Here is a 13,534-nt window from a genome sequence, read left to right as displayed (position 1 = left end):
ACAATCTTTTCCTGCGATGCACAGCTGCAAGGCCTGTTTGGGCACATTTATTTCGTCTAAGGGGGTTGGCTGTCGCCTCCTCTGAGCTGAGAGCGCACTCTAGTACATGCTCTGAAATCCTAGGCAATTGGGGGGGGGGAAGGCCCTCTAAAGGCAGGAAGACTGAAAACCATGGGGTTATGATATATAGTCCCATTCTCTATCTTCCATTGTTTGCCAGTCTTGCGCTTGTCTGATAACCTCTTTTTGTTGTTGTTCAAAAGACTTTTTAAAAGGCTGTGTATATGAGAAATAAGTGGCTTTTAAAAGCAGGAAAAGTGTTTAAAGTTTATGGGCAAGCGAAGGGCTCAAGTGTTACTAGTAGCATTAATCTTATTTTAGGAGGAAGTGACGGAGAGTATAGAGCAGGCATCCCCAAACTGCAGCCCTCCAGATGTTTTGGCCTACAACTCCCATGATCCCTAGCTAACAGGACCAGGATGGGGAAGGTGGGAATTGTAGTCCAAAACATCTGGAGGGCCGAAGTTTGGGGTTGCCTGGTATAGAGGGTTGTATGCAACAGTAGTCCTACTCAGAGTAGATCCATTGAAAAGAATGGGTAAGGCCCTTTCCCCCCTGTGCCGCAGGGCCTGGTTGAAAATCCAACTCAAGCTTCTATTTTCCCTGGGGGGGTGGGTGGTATTGTAGTAGGATTGTGGCAGGCGAGTCCAGCCCTCGCTGTCTGGATTGGGGGAGCCCATGCCTGCTATTTGAAACACACACACGTAAATGTGACCCTGCATTTAATTGCAATGTACTTTGTTTTCTTTAGGTTATTTGTTTTAGAATATTTATGTCCTGCTTTATAGCAACAGGAGACTCTCAAAGTGTCGTGCAAAAGGTTCTCGAACCAAGATCAGATCCTGATCTGGGAGAGGAACAGAAATGACATGGTGCCCGTGTAGAATCAAGCTTATTAGGGCAGCGTTTCATGCTCCCGTCCTTGATGTGCCTTACCCAGGTGTGCCTTACCCAGGTAGATGCACCTGCCAAAATCCCCTGAGGCAAGGGAGTGAAGATGAGCAACTGGATTTCACAGTGGTCCATGATGGAGGCAAGGCTTCCTTTGCTGGCAGTTGCCAGGCAACAGGTTGCACCGAAGTCCTCTGAGACGAGGGAGCTGGGCTGCCTAGCTGGTTCATGCTCAACCTGTGATGGGAGTCATGTTAGTTTGTTCCTGAACAAAATGAGGAGGTAAGGAAGGTCGCTATAGCCAGAGAGAGAGAGAAGAAATATGTTTGCTTTCTTGCAGTACAGACATCAGCCAAGACAAGAGCATGAGTAATTATTGTGCTGAACCTTAGGAACACAGAGGCTTGAACTCTGTAGTGGTATAACTATTATTAAACGCTGGTAAAATGGCAACGAGGCAGCCGGCACGTACGTTGAAAATGTGGAGAATTCCATTAATCTTCCTTGCATTTTTCAGGTGGATTAGAATTTACAGTCTACTCTGTGATGAAGGTTAAGAGTGAATGAAAATAAAATTAGAACACTAATGTGAAGAATGGGCCGTGCCTCAAAGTTTGCTGGCTCACGATACAAGCGCTGTAAATAACTGAGCACAGATATTTTACAATGTGGATTTTCTTCCATTGGGGGGATGGAAGACGCACTCTGTGGGCCGAGCTTTCCTGTGATTGCCAAGGGAAGAGAGACGGCAAAGAGTTGTATACTCAACAGTGAATGCGATTGGCAAACCAAACAACGCCTTGGATATTTCCACATCAGTTCATGATTATTTTGTTAGTGTGGTGGTTAGAGTGTTGGACTAGGACCTTGGAGAGCAGGGTTCAAATCCCCACACAGCCACAAAGCTCACTGGGCTGGTCACTAACCTACCTCACAAGGTTGTTATGGGGATTAAATGACAGAGAACCACATACCTAGAGCTCCTTGGAGGAAAGGTGGGAAATAAATAAATAATCTCCAAATGCACACATTTTTGCATGCAATTTTGCCTAATGTACACATTTTTTTGCAAGGCAATTCCTCCAAATATATTGCATTTTCATTTGCTTTCACTAGCACATTCATTTTTTTGCTGTTCCCCTTAACGCAAGCAATTTTTGTACATTTTTGAGGGGAGGCCGGAGAGTTGCACCGTACAATTCAGAGCAGTGCAAATTTTAAAGTGGCAGCTTTTTTTGTTTCAGTTCACATACTGTTTTTGGAAACCACAAATTGCATGAACTGAATCGGATCTGCCCCTTGTTCCAAGGCAGCCATTTTACTATTAGCTAAGCTAACAATTGCTTTTCCGGGGCAGCTTTTTAAATAATAGCAATGGGCTGTAAAGCATAAGCCATCTTTTGAAGAATGCCTTGAAAGTAGAAAAGAGGGAGAGTACAAGAGGTCAAGTAAATCCAGTGCTTCTGTTTCTTTCATTTTCTTTTTTTATCTTGTTTTGATCAGGTGTTGGGTGGGTGTGTTTTAAGAACTTTGGCTGCTTTGAAAATGGAGGGCAACACATCTCAGTTTGTGTTATAGCTGCAAAGTATAGGACAGGTTATAAATAGCTGAATAAAGAACAATTTCTGCTTGTTAGACTTTGTGTACCAGATGCCAATTTATACACCGGCAGCTTAAATTCCCAACGCGTTACATTTAGTTTTAATGAGGTTGTACCAAGCCTGCTTTCCGTTTGCAACAGCCTATTGGTGTGTCTCCCCTGTTCTCGGACAATATGAAATGCTGGGAAATGGTTGCTCATCTGCGGTGCAAACACTCCATACTATGATTATATATATGTGTACGTGAGTGCATGCATGTATGTGTGTGTGTGTGTGTGCTTATCTACAGTGGAACCTCGGTTTATGAACACCTCGGTTTATGAATTTTCGGTTTACGAACGCCGCGGACCCATCTGGAACGGATTAATTCACTTTCCATTACTTTCAATGGGAAAGTTCGCTTCAGTTTATGAACGCTTCAGTTTATGAACAGACTTCCGGAACCAATTATGTTCATATACCGAGGTACCACTATATGATTTGCTACAGAATTGTGTGTGTATATTATTTTTTATCTGAAATGGGAAAGAGCAGGGGGAAGAGAATCCTGCATAAAAGGGACAAGACAATTCTGAAAGCTCGGATAGAATTAAAATCTTGACTACAGATGTACTTCATTTGCCGCTGGAGAACTGCTTTTCTCCTCCACCACCATTGTAAATAATAAGTGAATCGCTTGAGTGAAATACTGCCTGATATGATCTCATCCTGACGTCCAGCCTAATAATCCCAGAGCAGTTTGAGGAATTGCCTTTCTGTGCTGGCAGGAAGGGCTGAAGGATGTAGAGAGTGAGCCATCTAATGGCAGCTCTGCAGTTCTTCCTTTGCGACTTCATAAAAGAAAAAGGGGAAGGTTGGTGGGGGGGGGAGATAGAGACATCCTTAAAACTGTTGCCTTGTCCAATTTCCTTCCCAGTCCACTCGAGTTTGATGTGCTACTAGCAGCATCTGCTAGCTTATTTCTAAAACTCCGTATCAAGAAAGGAAACTAAATGCCATAAATGCTTACCTTGCTTGGAAGCCAGTTCATATCTTAGCAGCAAGGGCGTGGTTGCTCCCACAACATCTCTGGTAACAGCTGAAGGAAGCAAATCATGCAGACCTTGAGGTAGAGATAGAGTCAACTTTGTTTCTCATTTTCCCAACCTTAAGTTCAGTTGGCCCCATTCCCTCAACGGTTTGTAGGCTTGCTTGCTTAACTCATGCCTGCTGTATATCCACATATCCACCTTTTAGCATTAGTGCCCTTATGCCAAGTCTACTTTTGGGAGAAAAATTGTTTAGGCCAGTTGCTTTGTAATCTGGTTTAGTCAATTTCACAGTCCCATTGTCTTGGATAAAACTTGGGAGAAAGTTAGGAATATTGAACCCTTCCTTCCTTCCTTCCTTCCTTCCTTCCTTCCTTCCTTCCTTCCTTCCTTCCTTCCTTCCTCATTCTTCCTCTTTGGCGATCACTCGTAGCCGAGTAAGATTGTCTTCCATAAACACAGTTTTAACAATGAGTCTGTAAGTGACTGTGGACTGGAGGCCAATTCTGGATCCACACGTCTTTCCACAGTGGGGACATTGGTTTCCAGGCGGGAATTGATCATGGTGTGGATTTGCCAAGCGTGCCTTCCTCTTAGCACGTTTCTCCCAAGTGTCTCTCACTGCACATCACCGGCCCAGCAGTGCTAGAAGTCCACCAGGAGGGGAGGCTGTGGAACAAAGGAGACTTGTCCATTTTCTGTCCAGAGGGTTGCTTCTTTAAGGCTCTGAAGTTCTTTGAACTCAAGGGGGTGGAGACTAGAGGAGGTTGTCTCCAGACGCAAGAGGCCCAGTCTGCTCCCAGTCTTCATCAGAGCAGGTTGCTCACTTGGACCCATCAGTGGTCCAGTAGCCATGCCTACTGCAAAATTGTAGTGTTGGGTGGTGTGTTGTTGCCATGAAGATTGAGTTTTGCCTTCAACACTTAGGTGTGTTCTGAACTGTGCTGTACCCTGGGGGCTTCATTACATTCTACGCTTTGATTCATATTTTCAGCATCTGTGATTTTTTTTATTAAAAAACAAACGTAATTGGCTTTGTGTACATTTGCCACTTTCCCTGTAGACTAAAAGCAGCAATGGTGTGGATGGAAAATAACTAAGATGAAGTGGGGTGCGGGGAGAGCGGTTTTGCGATGGCTAGATGTGAACTCACTCTTGAAATGTCCTGTGGCTTGTTACTGAAACAAATGTGTATGAAGAAGTAAAAAAAGAGAGGGAAAAACCCAATCTCAAATCGCTGTTGACTCATCAATGCAGACACGAGTGGGGTCAGTACAAGTCCTGACTGCTGTGGTTCATATGCATATCTGAGCTCGCCAGGTGCTCATCCAAGACAGGGTGGCATTGTTCAGAATTGAATCAAATGTTGGAGGAAGTGCTGGGAAAGCTCAATTGCATTTCCCTTTGTTCAAACCACACACACACAAACTTGGATCCAGAAAAGCACAAGTAGAGTTTGCAGGCACATAGCAGGACTTCCATGCACCCTTGGTTCTGCAGCCCCTTTTGCCTCTGGGGGAAAGAATCAGCAGAAATTGGCGCACTCCCCACACATGAGCAGTGGCTCTCTGAATATCGTCCCTAGGTAACAAGCTTTTGGTTTGGTTTTGAACAACTCAAGGGGTTGTATCCAGTGCTGCGATAAGTAAAAGCAACTTACTAGGTTGCTTGTTCTGCTGGTGAAGTGTTTTGCACCAGTGGGTTGTTGTTGTGCAAGGGAATGCATAAGCAGCATGCTGGTAACTTCATTGCACAAGAGAAAGCACAGTCTGTTGTGCTATGGGTTTCTGCTAGTGCAACTGTTGCATTGCATTCCTCTGTTGCGCAGCATGAAAACTCTTTGTTTCCTTTTCCCTTTTGTAGCTCCTATTAACCTTGTAAAAAAAATCCTTTCTTTTCTTTTTCGTAGTTTGTGTGGTGGGCATGTTCCTTTTTATTTTCCCCTTTAAACAGTCTTTTAAATAGTGACTTGATTATTATTAGTTTCAATAAGTAATTGACTGATCCCTGAACTGAGGGTGAGCGGGGGGGCGATGTCTCACTGTGGGGAGGGTTGCACCGAATTTAAACTTCATCAAATATATGAGTTGCCATTTTGCAAGGAGAACTCTTTCCCCCCCCCCCCCATTTTTATCTTTTAGCACCACCAAAGGAGATGTAATTTGGTATTACGGAAACAAAGGCGGCCCAGAACCTGTCTTCTTGAATCCCGGTGGGTTATATCAAAAACTGTTGGAATGTTGGTTTATGTTATAGCAGTGGGGTGTGTTTGTGTGTGTTGTGTGTGCTTGCACAGTCTTTGTCCTGAAAAGCTGAATCCCGTGAAAGAGAGCTACTGGAACTTTGTAAGAGGAGTCTCATTCAACAGTGCATTTCTGATTGGAGGTGCATTGACTACATGTAGAGTAAACTGGCTTTATAAATATCTCAAATAGTTTTTTTAAAAATACAGATGAGTAGGGCGCTTAACTAAAACATGGAAGGCTGTAGCCTGAGGGCTTGTTCTAATAATTACTTTGCCTACAGCAGCTTGCAGGGGAATTCAGGAGTCAGGCAGTGCTGAGGCATACTGCTGATGTATATCATTTTGGAAGATCTTATTTCAACAAATAAGAACTAGATACTTTCAGTGCTGGAAGGGACCTTGGACGTCTATCTAGTCAAGGGATGGGGAATCTCCAGTCCATGGGCCAATCTTGGCTCAGGACCAGGGGGGGGGACCTATTTGGCCTGCAAAAACCCACACCCACCTGTCAGTCAGCAACACCAGCGTTTGGCACTGGCAAAGCTGCAGGGAGCAGGATTGAACCTTCCTCCCATCAGCTGATGAGCTGGAGAGTTTAGTCCTGCTGGGTGCTGATTCGCCCGTGCGTTCCCTGCAGGGAACATGCTGGTGAAGCAGAACCTCACTGCCATGCATCGACCTCCCATAGCTCAGTCGGTTGGAGCATAGTGCTGATAATGCCAAGGTCGTAAGTTCGATTCCCATATGGAACAGCTGCATGTTCCTGCATTGCCAGGGGTTGGAATAAAGGATCCTCATTGTCCCTTCCAACTCTACAATTCCATGATCCATGACTTGGGGCTTTATGTCAGGTTGACTCTTGTCAGCATGTCAAGGCCGGCCTGCAGGGTGGGAACTGATAAAGATCTGGCCCAGAAGGTTCCCCACCCCTGATCTCATCCATACCCCACCCCATTCAATGCAGAATCTACAGTGCAAGATGCAGAGTCCAGCACCTCTGACAGATGGCCATCCAGCCTTTGTTTAAAGGTCCCCAGAGAATAGTGAACCAGCCACCGTTTAAGACAGTGATGGCCAAACTTGCCCCCCCAGCTGTTTTGGGACTACAATTCCCATCATCCCTGACCACTGGTCCTGCTAGCTAGGGATGATGTGACTTGTGGTCCCAAAACAGCTGGAAGGCCAAGTTTGGCATCATTGGTTTAAGACCATCTGTCAAGCAGCTCCCACTATTAGGAAATTTCTCCTCCTGCCCAGCCAGAATCTGCTTCCTTGCCATTTCTACCCCTTGGTTCTAGACCTGCCCTCTGGAGCAACAGAGATCAAGTCTGCTCCATCTTCTAAATGACAAACCAACAAGCTCTTTCCGCATGTTCATATCCCACCATCCCTCACTTGCATTGCACAAAGCTGTTTTTAAAAATATATATGCTACTTAACTAAATGCCTGCTGGAATTGGGGGGCCTCTAGTAGGTGCAGACCTCAACAGGAAGAGAGTTCTACAAATTTGGGCTCACAGTACTGAATGCACAGCTCCTGCTGGATACAAGCTGATCATCCGTGCCATGAAGGACCTCTTACGAGAGACTCTCCCCAAGACCTCAGAGATATAAAAGTAGAAGCAGAGCATTAGAAAGTTTGTAGGCAAATAAAATGGGGACACTGGCCTCATCTGCATAGGGTTGCCAGACTCAATAGAGGACAGGACTTCTGTGCCTTTAATTGCCCTGCTCTCTTTTGAGTCTGGAAACCTTAGAGAGAAACCAGCAGACCCTTTGTTTAATTTCCAAGCAAAGGGTCTGCTGGTTTCTGTTTAAGGTTTCCAGACTCAGAAGAGAGCAGGGCAATTAAAGGCACAGAAGTCCTGTCCTCTATTGAGTCTGGCAACCCTACATCTGCATGCAGTGCAAAGCCAAAAACAATCCTGGCATAATAAGCCAGGATATGCAAGAGTTGTATGCAGGGGCACGCAGCTGATTTGCAGCCACTTTGCTCAACAGTTAACCATAGTTAACTGCGTGCAAGTCCAGAAACTATGGTTAATGGCTTCGGAACAAGCCAGAGTGTGAAGCCACCTTCAAAGCATAGCTTTGTATCCTGGTTTCTTTTGAAGCTTGACATTTATTATTTCATTACATTTATACACCACTTGAGAATAAAAACAATAATCACAGGAAGGAAGGAAGGAAGGAAGGAAGGAAGGAAGGAAGGAAGGAAGGAAGGAAGGAAGGAAGGAAGGAAGGAAGGAAGGGGCTGCAAAGGAACCTGGCATCTCTATACCTGGCATCACAAAGGAACCTGGCATCACTCATATCCGGGCTTATTAAGGTAGTAATTTTGACTTAGAACTACATTCATGGCCACTGTGTGACTTTCTTGGTAAAGGAAGAGCCACCTTAATTTTGGGAGCTGTTGTCCTTTTTGTCTTCCACTCTTGTACAGTGGTTCCAACCCTACCCCCTCCTAGCCAGGCTGCGTGCATGAGTTTTCAGAATGGAAGCAACCTAGTCGTTGACTTGAAAGGCTGCACATAGCTCAGTGGCAGAGCACGTGCTTTTCATGTGGAAGGTCCCAGGTTCAGTCCCTGCATCAGCCTGAGACCTCAACAAGGGTCCCCAGCAATGGGAGAAGGAGGCGCCATGGTCTGTCTCAGTACACGGCGGCTACGCAAGTCCACAAGTTAAAAATAAATCCAGGGAGAGCAAGGGGATTCAAGCCCTGGCTCTTCCCTTTAATTAAAAGGGGGATGTTGAGAATTCTCAGCGCATCTGACTTTGTTTTTGCATGCCTTAATGCCACATTAAGAGATCAGGGATCACTTATTCACACCGTGCCACAAAGCTGTAATGCAAGTGTCACAGTGGCCGGAGTGGACTACTTCAGAGTAACGACGCTACGCAGCTCTGCATTTTATTCTTTTATTGGTGCTGCGTATTTACAGTGCTCAAGTCATTGCTATTTACACGGAGTGATGTTGTCAGTCGGTTTCAGAACCTCCTAATGGCTTTTGGCGCGTCTTTCTCCAACACAAAAGCTTTGGCAGACCCATCCTCTTTCCCCTCCTCTTTCTGCGTAATTCCGGAGTTGGGGGGATGGGTCTCCCGCCCTTATTCGCCCCTTCCTGTCCCACCTGGGACCCTGGCTCCTCTACCTTGCCTGAGCCTCGGACACGACTTCCTGCTTCCCCACTGGAATCGGAACTCTCTCTGCTTCCCCCTGTGCTCGGGGATTGGCTTGAACTCAGGAGGGGAGGGACTTCGCGATATCCCCTGTCCCTCACATCCACCCCCCTCCCAAGCTCTCCTTCACCCCTCCCCAGGTCCCCCCCAGGTGTCGGTGACGACTGGAAGCCCAAGAACTCAGTGCTTTCCGAGCCCGTTGGTGTGAACACCTCCCCCCAGTCCTGCAAGCCCCCCCCTTCCGCCTGGGAGGACGGGAATCCCAAAAAGTCTGTGGCGTCAGAGCTGGTGGGGGTAAAAATGTTCTGCCAATCTGCTCCTTCCTCTGACTGGGTGGATCTCGGTGACACCCATACCTCATCCTCTGGTTCCTCAAACTCCGCTTCCCAGCGCCATGGTGAACTGTTCTCCCGTGCTTCCTCCCCCTCCCCCTCCCTTTCCATGTGCCAGGGCTTGGGTCTATGGGGAAAGAGGGCGTGAAATTCTTCTACCAGGAATTCCTCCTGTATCTGAGTGGCTGGGACCCATTCATTCTGGGACGGTGGAGCATCCTCCCATGCCATGAGGTACTCCAGTCCCCCCACCCCCCACCTTGAATCCAGGATGGCTGTGGCCTCATTGAGTTGCTCCCTGCCTTCCCTCTCCCCCCCTCCCTCAGGGGTTTGTTCGCTGTCTCGGAGCCTGCTGCTTTCCCTGTACGGCGACAGCAGCGATCTATGAAACACTGGGTGCACCCTCATGTCCTCTGGCAGTGCCAGCCTGTATGCCACCGGGTTGACCTGTTGCGTGACCGTGAAGGGGCCCAACCTTCTGGGCGCCAGCTTTTTGCATCGCCCTCTGATGGGAAGGCCCTCCGAGGACAACCAAACTTTGTCCCCCACCCTAATGACCTCCCCCGGTCGCCTGTGGCGATCTGCCCCCCTCTTGTACGCTTCCTTGGCTCTCTCCAAGTGTTCTCTGAGCTGCTGGTGCACCGTCTCCAGTTCCTCTGCCCAATCCTCAGCCTGTGGGCCCTCCTCCTCCTCCTCCCCCTCCCTCTCTGGGAAAGATCTGAGGTCACGCCCGTAATTGGCCTTAAAGGGCGACACCCCTGTGGAGACGTGCACCGCATTGTTGTAGGCAAATTCTGCCAGTGGCAGGCGATCCACCCAGTCCGTTTGCCTCTGGCTGACGTAACATCTCAGGTACTGCTGCAGAATGGCGTTGACCCTCTCCGCCTGTCCATTGGTCTGCGGGTGTCTAGCCGTCGACAAGCTGACCTCCACCTGCAGGAGGTTCATGAGCCGCCGCCAGAACCTGGAAACAAATTGGCGGCCACGATCCGAAATAACCCTTAAGGGTAATCCATGCAGTCTGAATACGTGATCCACAAACAGTTTGGCTGTCTCTTCTGCAGAGACCGCCCTGGCACACGGTATAAAATGGCACATTTTGGACATGAGGTCCACCACCACCAACACTGCGGTCTTGCCCCTGGAAGAAGGCAGATCTGTGATGAAGTCCATGGACACCACTTCCCACGGCCTGTGTGGCGTGGCTAAGGGCTCCAGCAATCCCGGTGGCGCTGCTCTGACCACCTTTGCCCGCTGGCAGGTGTCACAGCCCCTTACATAGTCTCGAACATCTTCCCTCACCCCTGGCCACCAGAAGTGTCTCATGACTAGGTGAGTGGTTTTGTCCCTCCCAAAATGACCCGCCGTTGGGTTGTCATGCATCTGCTTGAGGACCGTACGTCTAAGCTGGGTGGTGGGCAGGTACAGTGCACCCTTGTAGAAAAGCAGCCCCCTGCGTTCTGCAAAGTCTTTTGCCTGCTCCCCCCCCCCTCTCAGTTCTCTGAAGATGCGGTTGGCAAATTCATCCGCTGCCGTCAGTGCTGTGAGTTCTGCCTCGCTCACCACTGCTGCTCCGCAGGACCATGCTGACGGGGGGAAAATGTGCCTGGGTGCCGGTGGCGCCTCCTCCTCCATGTACTCTGGCTTGCGGGAGAGGGCATCCGCCCTGACATTCTGCTCTCCCGGGATGTAGTGTATGGAGAAGTTGAAGTTCGAGAAGAACTCTGCCCACCGTATCTGCCGCTGGTTGAGCACCCTGGCAGTCCTCCAGAACTCCAGGTTCTTGTGGTCCGTGCACACCTGGATGGGGTGCTTGGCGCCCACCAGGAAGTGTCTCCAGTGCTGGAACGCAGCGTGGATCGCCAGAAGTTCCCGATCAAACACTGTGTAGTTTCGCTCTGGCTGAGTCAATTTCCTGGAGAAGAAGGCACAGGGTCTCCACTCTCGGTTGGCGTCCAGTTGCAACAAAATGGCGCCCACAGCTTTATCAGAAGCATCTGTCTCCACGCGTAGGGGCGCGTCCTGAACCACGTGGAACAGGTTCTGGTCTGAGGCGAACACCCTCTTGAGGCTTTCAAACGCTGCTTGCGCCTCCTGTGTCCACCTGAACTTCTGCTTGCCTCTCAGGCAGTCAGTGATGGGAGCCGTAACGCGAGAGAAGTTCTTGATGAACTTCCTGTAGAAGTTGGCGAAGCCTAGTAGGCGTTGGGCATCTTTGCGCGTCCTGGGGCTGTGCCAGTCCAGGATGGCCTGCACCTTGTCCTTGTCCATCGCCAGCCCCTTGTCTGACAGCTTGTAGCCCAGGAAGTCCACCTCCTTGGTGTGAAACTTGCACTTCTCCAGCTTCACATACAGGTGGTTCTCCTTCAGGCGCTGCAACACCTCCCTGACATCTTTCACGTGCTGCACTGGGTCGTTGGAGTAAATAAGGATGTCATCCAGGAAGACCAAGCATTTCCTGAAGAGGAGGGACCCCAGGACGTGGTGCATGAAGGCCTGGAAGCATGCTGAGCCCCCTTGCAACCCGAAGGGCATCACCAGATATTCAAAAGAGCCCAGAGGCGTGAACATCGTGGTTTTCCATTCATCGCCTTCCCGGATCCTGATCAAGTTGTACGCCCCCCTCAGGTCTAGCTTGGTGAAAATCTTGCCCCTGCGTGCCGCTGTCAGGAGATCATCCACTCTGGGCATGGGGAAAGCCACTGGCTCTGTCACTGAATTCAGGCGTCTAAAATCCACCACAAGACGGCGCTGTTGCGTGTCTTTCTTGTCCACCCAGAAGACCGGGCTGCCCCCTGCTGCCTTGCTTTCTCTGATGAACCCCCGCTTGAGGTTCTTGTCGATGAAAGCGCGCAGATCTTCTAGTTCCTGGTCTGACATGGCGTACAGCTTGGCTGGGGGTATAGTTGCCCCTGGCACCAGGTTGATCTGGCAGTCAAAAGGCCTGTGTGGGGGTAGGTGGTCGGACTCCGCTTCGCTGAAGACCTCCTGCAGGTCCCAGTACGGCTTGGGTATCGCTTCACCCCCTTTGACGTGCATGGTGGCCACCGTGGCTATCGGAGGCCCCTCCCCTGGTTGGTGCTGCATGCAATGTTCCAGGCAAAAGTCCGATCCAAAAGTGATGCATCTCTGGTGCCAACTTATGGAGGGGTCATGGCGCGCCAGCCAGCTCATGCCCAAAACGATGGGGGGGTCTGAGATGGTGGTGACGTTGAATGCCAGTGTCTCTGAGTGCCTTCCAACCGTCATTCTCATGGGGGGGGTTTGATGCGTGATGGCCCCTCCCAGCAGCTCTCTGCCGTCAATGGTTGCCACGTGCAGAGGAAAATCCAGCTGCAGAAGCTGGATCTGGTGCTCTTCTGCAAAGTTTCTCGAGAAGAAGTTCGCTGACGCCCCACTGTCAATTAGGGCGAGGACTGTCAGGGGATAGCCATTTGGAAGCGTGAGCGTCACTTCTAGAACCACTCCTGCTCTGGGAGGGGTGGGCTGGCTCTGCTCCTCTCTGTGCGGGTGGGTGGGCTGGGGCTGTTGTCTGCTGACTGTGCCTGGCTGCCGCCCCTTGTCTCCTGCAGCCAGGCTTTCCCGTTTCCCTGCTGTGGTGCTGCGTCAGTGGGGGAGGGCACAACCGTTCCCGCCTTTCCTTGCCACTCCCTGCGATGTGGGCAGTCTCTGACGAGATGCTGGGGGGAGTTGCAGAGAAAGCAATTCCCACCCCTTCCCTCCTTGCGTCTTGGCGCCGCTGGGGTTTGAAAAGCCCGCGCGCGCGCGCTATCAATCTGCATGGGTTCCTGGTCCTGACTGGCCCCAGGCGTGGCTTGAAAGGGTTGTTGGGGGAGTGGCTTCTCCTGCGACCGTGGGAACCAAGCCCGCTTTGCGCGCGTTGCTTGCTTGTCGCTCCACCGGGATTCCTGTCTCACCCCCACCGCCAGAGCCGCTTTGCTCAGCTGATCCATATTACTGGGCTTTGGACCTCTCGAGAGCTCATCCTTCACCTCCTCATGCAACCCCAAGTAGAACGCCGCTTGCATTGGGGGGGACTCAAGTTCCCACCCCAATCTGTGCACCAGCATGGTGAATTTCGCCCAATACGCGCGAACTGTCATATTTCCTTGGCGTAAATTATGAAGTTCCTCCTTAGTCTGATCCATATGACTATCGGACGAATACATCGTTTTCAAACCTTCTAGAAATAGTTTG

At 49.6% G+C, this 13,534-nt stretch overlaps 1 protein-coding gene across 6 annotated transcripts in view; it reads left to right on the top strand.

Annotated features, from left to right (window-relative positions):
• TANGO2 (transport and golgi organization 2 homolog) overlaps positions 1 to 13,534 on the top strand; it is a 108,337-nt gene that overhangs the window by 82,318 nt on the left and 12,485 nt on the right. For all 6 annotated transcript variants that reach the window (XM_088659554.1, XM_035097847.3, XM_035097846.3 and 3 more), the window contains one exon: positions 5,722 to 5,792. In XM_088659554.1, coding sequence (XP_088515680.1) covers positions 5,722 to 5,792 — 71 coding nt within the window. The remainder of the gene's footprint in view (positions 1 to 5,721; positions 5,793 to 13,534) is intronic.

This window comes from Zootoca vivipara, chromosome 16 (genome assembly GCF_965207765.1).
Source record: "Zootoca vivipara chromosome 16, rZooViv2.hap1.1, whole genome shotgun sequence".
Lineage (NCBI taxonomy): Eukaryota > Metazoa > Chordata > Lepidosauria > Squamata > Lacertidae > Zootoca > Zootoca vivipara.
Note: the sequence above shows the minus strand (reverse complement) of the source record. Positions and strands in the feature narration are given on the sequence as shown.